Source organism: Asterias rubens, chromosome 2 (genome assembly GCF_902459465.1).
Source record: "Asterias rubens chromosome 2, eAstRub1.3, whole genome shotgun sequence".
In the NCBI taxonomy this organism is placed as follows: domain Eukaryota; kingdom Metazoa; phylum Echinodermata; class Asteroidea; order Forcipulatida; family Asteriidae; genus Asterias; species Asterias rubens.
The window spans coordinates 19,085,283-19,096,929 of record NC_047063.1 but is presented as its reverse complement, the minus strand read 5'-3'; the positions used below and the strand labels follow the sequence as shown (position 1 = coordinate 19,096,929).

Sequence of the window (11,647 nt, the reverse complement as noted above, 5' to 3'; positions counted from 1 at the left end):
AAAAACATGTGCTGTTGTATTATGTGCGATACCCAGACTTGCCGGATATTCGACAAGCCGTCAAACCGCACGTACATGGGTACTCCGACTACTCCTAATGACATGAACAAGAGAGGGCGCCCTGCTTTAAAAACAACAACATTTCGGTCAACATTTCACTCCCTAAAAAAAGTAAAAAGTTCACGGGACGGTCAGTTCATGTCGTTTTTGGGTTCAAAGATCATTTCGTAGAGACATACAGATGGCACGGTAAGGTAAAAGCTGTAACTTGCTTCAAGAATAGAGGACTTTCTTATGAACATTTATTGGTCGTTACTTTTGTCGAAGGAAAAAAATAAAATAATGATGTAGCACTAAATCAAAGTACTAAATGTAAATGGACTTATTTTGCTAGACTTCTTTCTTATTAAACTTTTTTAAAGACTTTTATTTTAATTTTTAGACATCTATGAAAATGATGATCTTTCTTGGTTTAACTTTATTTATAATTTATCCGATTAATATATTAGGGATTTTTTAGGACAATTCTGTAGTCTTTAGTGAAAACAGTGAGTTATTAGGCCTCAAAAGAAAGTTAGATCTTTGGTTAACTTTTAAACTTCCTACTTAAGACTAGTTGCGATAACGTAACCCTACATCGCTGTCGGGGGAGGAGGGTTAACTGGGTAAGTTATCGCAACTATTTATAGACCTAATCTTTCTCCAGCCAAAAATATGTACTGTTTGACAGATTTCCTACTTAGATTGCTTCTATTCTAAGCCAGAAATTGTAAAGCAAAATGTTATAATGAAGCAGCTCTATGAATTTTGGCCCAGTATTTGATCTTTTCGTATGTCTGTAATTTAAAAGCCTGCCATTTTCTTTTAGAAAGCTGTAGCTGTTTTCTGCCCTATGGTTGCAAAAATGCCCGGTTCACGGATGAACAAACGTCTCTTCTTGATTCTGCTCGTCTTTATTATCTTCTGTTGCTTCGGCTGGATGCATCTCCTGTTCATCTTGTCATCTTACGATTTGGAGCGGAGGCATGTGCCGCTGACCCAGCTGGTGTCCTTCTCATCTAAAGTGGAACACGATCATGTGAGTGTAAATGTAGAGTGCATTTTCAAGGAATTGCTCAATCTGCAGATTGCACACGCTTTTGCCAAATCTGCAGATTGAGCAGCTCTTGGGAACCAAAGAACTTAAAGTGTTAAAAGGATCGTTTGCACTGCATTGTGTTGGGTGCAATTGAGGAGTTGGTCCAAAAGCAGATTGCGCTGCTCAATTTTTAGGTTTTTTAGTCTCACAGGGGGCGGGGCTCATTGGGGCAAAGTATTTTTGGAGGGGTATTGAGAAAGAAATTCTGTCAAAATACACATTGGGTGGGGGAGGGGGTCGGGTTTCTGTAATGAGCCTGCACCATGGTGAGACAGCACCCGGTGCACCACGGGGGGTTGGGGGGGATGACTTAGGATTCACAGGTGCATAGGGGCAACCATGCTCGTAGAATCAGCCATCCCTAATTATCACTCTCTTGTTACTCCTGTTCAATATCCGTTATTCGGCTTGTTAGGATTGGTACCACCGAGTGTGCTTCAATGGGATCCAGAGTGAGCTTTCAATATCGTCGTTGGATGACTTCATTGAGAAATGGAAAGAGACTTACTCACACGCTGATTGCAGGTAGGTCTGAGAACACCAGAGCCCAATTTCATAGAGCTGCTTTCAGAAAGCAAAATATAGGCCTATTGCTTTAAAACAATTTTCTGCTAAGCAAAAATATGCAGGATAGGCCCTACCGGTTACAAATTATGTTACATGGAATTTTGGCTAGTAACGTTGTTCTTGTAAGCATAATTTTTGTTGTGCTTACGGTAGCTACTTAGCGCCTGGAATGGATAGCTCATAAAACTTCGCCCAATTTAAGGCACATGGCCATTCTTCTGCGGACTGTCCTAGGTCCTTAGCAATGCGATATTTGCCGTCCAGTCTCAACTTCTCTGCGGAGGAACGCTCAGGGGGTTTTGACAAGGCACCTTAATCCAGTTTCTTTTCTGTCAACAGCAATATGTACACCACCTTCTCGAGCATTTACAGTGTTAACCGACGCTCCGGTCAGCTGATCATACCAGAGACCTTCCAGACCAAGTTTCTGAAATGGTTGGGTAACGACGAGGAATTACTCAAAGAAGCCAGGCTACAGGTACCAGACATAGTCAGTCGTTTAGTTCAAACGAGAACCTGAGGAATCTATTCTTAATAGTGTACACTTCAAAAGACCATTCACATGTTATACTTATACTTCTGGAAAATGAAAGTAAATTTTTTTTCAAATTTTATTTTGATAAATGGAGATAGGAATAAAGCATTTCAATTTGACATTTACCACTACTAGTAGGCAGCACCATTAAGCCCTGCCTAGCAGTTTCTTAAGTTTGCAATGAAGTTATCAGGACCTGGAGGGGAGGAAGGAGGAACGAACCTCTACTGATAAAGGACGAGCACTCACCAAAAATACAGAAAGTACATGTAGTAGCAGGCCCTATCAACAGTAAAATAATACAGAGCACAATCACAATAAATGATAAAACATCTATGTATAATGTTTAGGCAAAGATTCAGAATGTGGCTTGCTTCAGGTCTGGACATTTTGGGGTTACACAATAACCTCCATAAAAAAAGAGATATTAGGAGCATGATTTCCAGTCCCTTCTGTTCCTCTTTGGTGATACAAGGCGTTGCCATGTAGGTCTAGAGCACGCTACAGGATGGAATGTCTATTAGTGAATGCTTACTCACAACAGAACAATCAAAACAACCCTCGCACAGAGGCCCATAATGCTTAAGTAGGATTTGAAACTTTGCATGGTGGAAGTAAGATATAGAAAAGTTTGCGGTAACACCATGTAATAACAATCTCTAAATGAGTTGGGGTGGTTCTGAAAAGAACCGTTGGATTAACTTGACGTTTCGATCAGTATGCTCTGATCGTCTTCTGGAGAATGCCAGAAGACGAGGGTGCCAGAAGACGATCAGAGCATACTGATCGAAACGTCGAGTTAATCCAACGGTTCTTTTCAGAACCACCCCAACTCATTTAGAGATTGTTATTACATGGTGTTACCGCAAACTTTTCTGTACCCATAATGCTTGTTGTCAATACCGAGCCAAAGTTGTTAATACTTAACTCTGTTCTTTATACAAATTTTTCTTGAAAAGTTCATAACGTCCATTTACAACAAGTACACTCATGAACAGACGCTTTTCAACCCGCTGCGGGGTAAGCGTCCCGGAATCAGTGACCTCGAGGACGTCGACGAATTCATGGACGAGCTCTTAAAGAAGTCGGAGAAGAATTGTGACTTATGTGACTATAAATAGTGAGTTCAGAGACCTTTGTCTCAGAGTGCTTTCTGAATTCTGTGGAGAAATCCACACGCAACTAAAGTTTGATATTGTTGTCTATTTTTGGGTTTGATAAAGTAATATATTGACTAGAGTAGGACATGAACCTGTGACCTCCGTATTAACGTGTCAGCATTCTACCAACTGAGCTATCTAGCTTCCTATTTTGTCAATATTTGTTAAGGGTGCCAGTCCGAAGACATTCAACCTTTAACGATGAATCACCTTCAGAGAGGATGCGACTTTCAATTTCAAATATAAAGTAATAAACTGCAAGGGGAACTGACCAGTGTTCTTGGTTTGATTGGCCGCATAATGCGCCACAGCACCTTGTAAACCATTACATGGTGCTATTTAAGGGAATTGGTCTCATACTTCAAAAACTTAGCTCCACAATGCCTTGCATGAAAAAACTGAACGTTGAAGCGCCTTAAGCGTCACTGAGTGGTTGATATGATTGATACTAATAAGAAGCCACTGTTATTTTTTATATTGTGAAATATATTGTGAAATATTTGTGAAAAGTTTGTTTAGTCACAGAGTTATATTTCTCATTCTCCAGTAAAACCGCAGAAGATACATTTGGTCGAATTGAGTCGGAGCACTGTGCGACAGCAGCCAATGCTTTCAAGGTTGAAGGATTCCACTCTCTGGTAATCCCTAAGATACATGACGTCCGAATGCTCACTGAGGAGATCTTCTTGGATATAATGCATGTTTCCATGAAATGGTAAGATCAATCACCTAATGGCATGTAATGGCTGAGCGATAAGCGTACAAGACTTGAGCCTGGTTTATAGTCAGTCGCGCGATGGTCGGGTGATGGTCGTGTGATGGAAATCTTGACGTGCGATCATAAAAAACACAGTTTATATGCCTCAGCGATAACTATAAACTCTGTGTTTTAGGATCGTGCGTCAAGATTTCGATCGTGCGATCATTGCGCGACCGACTATAAACCGGCCTTCAAGCTCTGGTGTTTCTGATCAGCAAAGTATGGGTTCGAGTCTCGGTCTTGACACTTAAAATCCTTCAGTGGAATGTCATGGCCGAGCGGTAAGCGTACTAGACTCAAGCTCTGGTGTTTCTGATCAGCAAACTATGGGTTTTAGTCCTGGTCTTGACACTTAGAGTTCTTCAGTGGAATGTCATGTCCGAGCGGTAAGCGCATTGCAGTGAAGCTCTGATGTTTCTGATCAGCGGAGTGTGAGTTTGAGTCCCAGTTTTGACACTTGTGTCCTTAATTTCGGACCCCATCCATTGTTGCTGTTCATTACAGCCATACAGACTGTTCCAACAAATAGAAATTGAAATACCATAGATTTGGAGGATGTGGGAGGGTCTCTAACAAAGGTAAACACTGTGGGGGGGGGAGAGTTAACCCATAACCCAGAATCACAAAGTTGTAGAGCATGGTCGTTGTGATGGTGTGAATCAGGCTTTCCATTAAACACTAGGCTGGTACTGTTAAATAAGTATGCACAGTCTGCTGAATTAAAATTTTGTTTATTTTGAGAAAATGATTTTTTGTTTGCAGGGGCTTTGTTGGTCAATTCCTGTAAATACTTCCAGTATCCAACCAGTGAATTGTATTGCGTAGCAAAATGCCACAGAAAATGTATCAGTTGCTACTAAAAATGGATCATTTGCTACTCAGCGTTAGCATTCAGTTTGTATGAAGTTGATTGTATTTTTTTTTCTTTTTCCAGGTACATGAAGGTATATGAAACAGATAAACAGTGGCGATATCCACACATGGTATGGGATTCTCTGCCGCAAGCCAGTGCCAGCCAAGTTCACCCACACGCTCATTTATTACTCAATCCTGTCAGGCACTATGGTGAGTTCTGGTTGCTAGGGTCTATGGAACACTGGTGTCTAGGACCTATGGAACACTAGTGCCTATGTTCTACAAAACACTGGTGCATGAGGACCAACAGAACTCTGGTGCCTAGGGCCTTTGGAACAAAAGGGCCTTTGGGTCTCAGAATCCATCACTGCAATAACCTGTCTTTCTGAAAGTTTGTATATACTCGGCATCTTGAGTACCTTGTTTGGTAGATACATGTACGTGCGCTATATAAGACTTTGATATCAACACTGGTGCTTATTGGAGCCTTTGGAACACACTGGTGCGTAGGGTATTTGGAACACTGGTGCTTATTGGGGTCATTGCAACACTGGTGCCAAAGGCCTAGGCAATGGTGCCTACAGAACCCATGGGCATAACCTGATTCCCAAGTGCCATGCAGCCCCATCTTTCTAACTCGTTGTGTAGAACCCTGTTCATGAGTCGGAGTTGTTGATTATTTTAAGTGTTTTGTGCATTTCTCCCCGTAGGTAAGGTTGAACACTTGAGGTTAGCTGCAATAACGTATGGACGAGAAAATGAAGGGAAAAATTATTTTACTGATCTTTTAAAGGTAATTAATGTTATCAGTTTTAAATTGAGAAAGTTAGTAGAATTAGCTGTTGTAAACTGCTTGGCAACCAAAAGGACCTATGCATAGCACAGCTATGGTATAAATGCAAAACAATGCCTCTGCTAGGATTGAAAAGTCAGACCATTAACTACTTTTTGTAAATTCATAATGAGAAAATTAGCTGTTGTAAACTGCTTACCAATCATAAAGACCTGTGGTATAAATGCAAACATACAGTTAGTGGCCCCAGCATGGTCTTTCTCAGTTTGACAGTCCATGAAAATGTTTCAGTGGACAGTGAATGCAGCCGTTTTCTTGTTTGTTTTTTACAGGTCCACAATGCATTGGGTCTGTCGGTTACCCTCGGCAATGCAACAGCCATGGCGTACCTTAATCCAACAAAGGAAAATGACGTCATGATCCTAAGCAAAACACCTTGCGAGGATTTCTTTAGGTAAGGTATAATGGATAATGGAATAATAGTGGCTTCTTTATAATATAGCGTGCATATCTGTCACTCAGTGCACTCCGACCATGGCACTGTAACACACGGTATTTCCTGCAGGGCATGTTGGACTATGTTTGAACTATGAGACCTAATCCTTTTACATAACACCATGTAATTGTTTTCAAGGTGCTGTGGTGCAATATGCAGCCAATAAAACCAGGGGCGAACCCCTTCTCTTTACGATAAGTGCACTAGGGTTCTTTTACGTGTATCACACAACACACGGGACCAAGGGCTTTATGTCCCATTCGAAGGATGAAGCATCATGGTTATGGTTAAGTGTGTTTAAGGACACAATGTCCAGACTGGCACTCAAACCCACACTCTGCTGATCAGAAACACCATAGTTTGAATCTGGTGCTCTTAACCACTAGGCAATGACAGGCCATACAACAGGTTTTGATTGCTCTATGACACCCAGGCTGGTCCTTGTCATTTGGTTGGACGATTTTAGGTCAAACAACATTCATTAATGACACTAGAAACGATTGGTAATTACTCAAAATAATTGTTAGCATAAAAGTTACTCTGTAACGAGCATTGGAGAGCTATTGATAGTATGTGAGAAATGGCTCCCTCTGAAGTAGTTTTTGAGACATTAAGTCATCTGTTTACCAAGGAATTACATGGAGGTAACAGGTGTGAGTTGCCAGATGAAAATGATGTTCTTATTGAGTTTTCCTGTACTGCTTCAGGCATGATGCACCAACCACGGATTGATTGATTAACTTATTTCTCTTTACAGATTAGTGTATTTTACAATTCAAACTTTTAATAATCTGAAGATGTATGCATGGAGTCTTGCCATCTTCTTCCCAAAACTGGTAAGTGTATTCATCCTTAAAAAGTGTTTCCTCTTTGGAACTTTCAAGCGCAAAGATTTTTGTTTTCTCAAACAAAAACAACCTCCTGTTGGTTTCACTTAATGGACAGAGGCAACTATGTCAAGTGGGCATGCTCTACATTGTGGAACAACATCATGAAAATTCAAAGCTCCAAGAGTTGTGCTTTTTAAATTCTGATAATAATTTATTACAACATTGGTAGTGATAACTTTGTTTTCCAAACTGACACACAAGTTGTATATATTTACATTCAAATGCACAGCATGCACTAAGTTCAAATGTGAAAAAGCATTTCCTTGTTTGTGCCGTATCCAGGTACTTTTGTAATCGATGGAATTTTGTCTTTTTGTGAAAACTGAAAATGTATGGGTTTTTCAGTTTCTCAAACTTGCATCAACCTTGAGTAAACCATTTAAGAACAGTTTATTTATCAAGTTCAGATCATCAAGGTTTCTTTATAAGAAACTTTGAAGGACACGGTTCATTAGATCCCATTTCTTTGATCCCAATCTTTTAGTGGTAATGGTAGGTGTGTGTCAGTTCATTCTAGTGGTGACAGTTTGACTAGATAATAGCTGGCTTGTTTTTCCCCTCCCTTGATTGCTCAGGAGCCATGGAGCACACCGGGCTATGACGATATTCCAGTCATTGCTAGATTCATTACAGCGGGACCTCCTTCAAGCAACAGGTCACCTGCGGGAGCTTTTGAATTTTTTACAGTGAGTTATTTCTTATGGTCATGTCACACAAGGCAATTTACAGACAACCAGCTTCAGGCAAATCTCAAATAAGAAATTTATGATTTCTCAATGATTTCTTGGGGATGGTAAATTAAGAGAATCAATGTGTGGTGAAGAGGTTTTCAACTAGTGGTTTAATCCCAACGAGGCCTGGTTCTTGATAATTTTACCGAGACAAAGTCGAGGTAAATTACCAAGAACCAGGCCTCGGCAGGTTTAAACCACTAGTTGAAAACCGATTGAACACACTTTGATTCTCATTCATAAATACCTTTTTTGTTAAAAGGCGTAATAAAGTAAGAAACACTGTAAAACTTATCCGTTTCCGCTGGTCTTTGACGATTACCAAAGGTGTCCAGTGTCTTTAAAAGATAATGAAATCAAGCCCAAACTTTAGGACTGTTTTAGTGATGATTTCCATAGACTTTTAAAGGCAGTGGACACTGTTGGTAATTGTCAAAGACTAGCCTTCACAGTTGGTGTATCTCAACATAAATGCATAAAAAATAAAATAACAAACCTGTGAAAATTTAAGCTCAATCGATTATCGAACTTGTGAGATAATAATGAAAGAAAAAAACACCCTTGTTACACAAAGTTGTGTGCGTTTAGAGAGGTCTCGAAATCAAATTCATGGAAAATTACTTCTTTCTCAAAAACTATGGCAGATCAGAGGGAGTCGTTTCTCACAATGTTTTATACTCTCAACCTCTCCCAATTACTCATTAACAAGTTAGGTTTTATGCTAATAATTATTTTGAGTAATTACCAATAGTGTCAACAGCCTTTAATAAAGTCTTATTCTGATTGTTTTATGAAGGGAGACTTGTGTTAAAAACTAAAACTATCATCTTTTTGATTTACAGGTAAACAATGTGAACCAAGATCCCTTTGTGGTTGTCAAAAAAATTAAGAACACTATAGACATGAAGAAACACCCGCAAGACCATCTTCAAGATGCGCAGGCTCAGAAACAAGAAATCCAGCAGCAGATTTTAGAACTGCAGCAAAAGCAGCAAGACCTCGAACAGCAAGTGAAGCAACAGCAACAGATGGGCATCGCACCACAGCAGCAGCAGCAGCAGCAGCAGCCACCACTGCAGCAACAGCTGCCACAGCAAAACCCGCTGCAATTTGAAAGGTTGGGGGAAGACTTTATTGGTGTACATGAGGATACAGACGCTAAAAAGCAAGGGAATTCAGAACACAAAGCTGTAGTGGAAGAAATCGGCAATAAAGATTGAGAACAACTTTAGAACAGAGATCAAATCTTTGGAACTTTTGCAAAAGTATCTGAAATCCATGTGTGAAACACAGGTTATATGCATCTGTCTGTGGAGGGTAAATACAATGGTATGGATCATGGAATAGTGACGCCAGTACAATTAGCTACAATTTCAGTCGTATCTCATCGGGCCCCGGCCCTCCTTATGTTGGCTCTTTTTACATGGTCTGCACTCTAAGCGAGGGCCAACAAAATTGAGCGAGGGGTAGATGTAGTTGGAAGTTTATTGTCAGGGATTCCAATCATATTGGCTGAGATTGTCTGAAAGTTTAAGTTGCTTCTTCTTGTCGAATTGTAGATTTTTTCTGCGTATTGGTTTAATATTTTCTGAAATGTTGAAGTTTTTAATATTGTAAATATTGTCAGGGTCTCTATGAGTTTTTTTTTAAATAAACCAACATGCCCCAGTGTATATTCCACAAATAGTCAGATGGAATAGATACTCTGTATAAAGGGTGTTGTCTCCTCACTCTACTAAAGCATAGGGTGCGTTTGATTAGCTTCCCTGTGTTGACCCCGCGATGATGCTCACTCGGGTGAGCCCCTGACAAGAGCTAATCGAACGATTACTCACCCTCTCGTGGTGACGTCATGCACCGGGGCCCAAAGTGACCCACTCCACAAGCTGACCCGGGTGAGCCCCTGGAATGACGTCAAAGCTATTCGAATTTACCAGGGTCGACCCAGGGAAGCTAATCAAATGCACCCCTTAGAAAGCTGATTCAAAAGCGCATTATGCTACAAGAAGGTCACACAAACCTCTTGATGACATCACTGAATGGTTGTAGAATACTAACATTCTACGGTCAATGGTGTTTGAAGCTTTGCATGGTGTGGAGAATAAGAACAAGTTGCTCTTATTCTCCACACCATGCAAAGCTTCAAACACCATTTACCCATGGTTGTACCCGCAAGTTTACTATTAATATTTATATTTATAGTTGTTGTTCTACGGTCATTCAATTGTGTCATTATAAAGAGGTTTGTGTGATGGTTGTGTACAGTAAGATACTTTTCATACTAACGACGATGGTGGGTTTTGATTGGCAGGTGTAGGGGCAATGTGTGTGAAAGGAGAAAAAGGGCTGACCTTCTTATAAACCTTTTTCACGGTGTGGTCATCTTGATTTGACTCCATTCCAACTCATCATTACCAAACTGAGGCTGGACAAAATAATAGTCTGGTGCCAAGCGCAATGAGCATTCATTGCTGTTATTGGAAACAGGGAACATGACCAAGATGGTGACAGCGTGATAAATGTCTATAGATTTGTATATATAATAAAGGCTTTTATGACAATATCAGCATGTTGCTGAGTTGTCCTGAGGGTAAACCAAATATTTGAAATCATGTCAATATTTTTTTGTTTTGCCTCTATGCAAAAAGTGTGTTAAAATTGTTAGTACTTGATTAATTCTAGATTCAATACTTTTGGTTTCACCATACACTAAGGTGTGATACTGATAATCACTCTATACTCAATAATTCCAATCCTGCAGAAGAACCAATCCAAAGACATACTACCCAGATGGGATTTGAACCCACGACCTCCCTATTCTAAAGCTGATTCTGAAAATAACATTACAGAATTGGTTTTTGCTAACAAAACAGCTGCTGCCAGTGTAAACACTTTATGTAATCCACCATATACATAAACTGACAAACCTGTAGAAGTTTGAGATCGGTCGGCCATCTGGGTCACGAGAGAATAGTGAAAAAAAACGATTACAAATTTTACTTTGCATCGATGAGATTATTTATTTCTCATCAAATATGACATTTCAGACAGAAATGTTTCAAGGGATGTTTTCAACTATCATCATCATTAGACCGTGTAAGTTTTATGTAAATCTGTGATCTTCACGATTTTTGTATCTTACCAATTCGGTACGTTCCTTTAACCACTAGACCACTGAGCGTGCCCTTTTACGAGAGGTCAGTTCACAAACTCTGTAGCAGCAAGTACTGCTAAAACTCTGGAATTCTGGAAAGCGTTGATGACTATACAGTTCTCATTAAGTGTTGGTTTACGGTGAAACCAAAATATTATTCTTTAGCCCGGATGCAATTGACAAGTTTAATTATTCTATACATGTACTATAGAAATGTGGGTATACTATAGGAATGCAATGGCACTGGACACATTTGGTAATTATCAAAAACCAGTCTTCTCACTTGGTGTATCCCAACATATATGCATAATATAACAAACCTGTGAAAGTTTTGACTCAATAGTTGGTCATCGAAGTTGCAAGAGAATAATAATGTTGCACAAATTTGAGTGCTAATGGATGCCTAAAATTGCCTCTTTCTCAAAAACTATGCTACTTCAGAGGGAGTCGATTCTCACAGTTCTTTTTACTTTCAACAGCTTTCCATTGCTCATTACCAAGTAAGTTTATATCCTAACAATTAATTGGACTGATTACCAATAGTGTCCAGTGCCTTTAACCAGAAATT

At 39.8% G+C, this 11,647-nt stretch overlaps 1 protein-coding gene across 2 annotated transcripts; it reads left to right on the top strand.

The window, feature by feature from the left end:
* The first annotated feature begins 139 nt into the window (after positions 1–139).
* On the top strand, positions 140–9,744 carry LOC117307446. 2 transcript variants are annotated; one of them, XM_033792199.1, is made up of 12 exons: positions 140–249; positions 869–1,078; positions 1,554–1,663; positions 2,045–2,183; positions 3,200–3,360; positions 3,948–4,115; positions 5,095–5,225; positions 5,726–5,808; positions 6,141–6,262; positions 7,062–7,140; positions 7,770–7,880; positions 8,768–9,744. In XM_033792199.1, the coding sequence occupies exons 2-12, from the start codon at positions 893–895 to the stop codon at positions 9,143–9,145; spliced, it is 1,668 nt and encodes a 555-aa protein (XP_033648090.1). In that variant the 5' UTR covers positions 140–249; positions 869–892; the 3' UTR covers positions 9,146–9,744. The 2 variants fall into 2 exon arrangements, with proteins under 2 accessions (XP_033648090.1, XP_033648091.1); XM_033792200.1 differs by lacking the exon at positions 140–249 and adding an exon at positions 646–665.
* Positions 9,745–11,647: the final 1,903 nt, after the last annotated feature.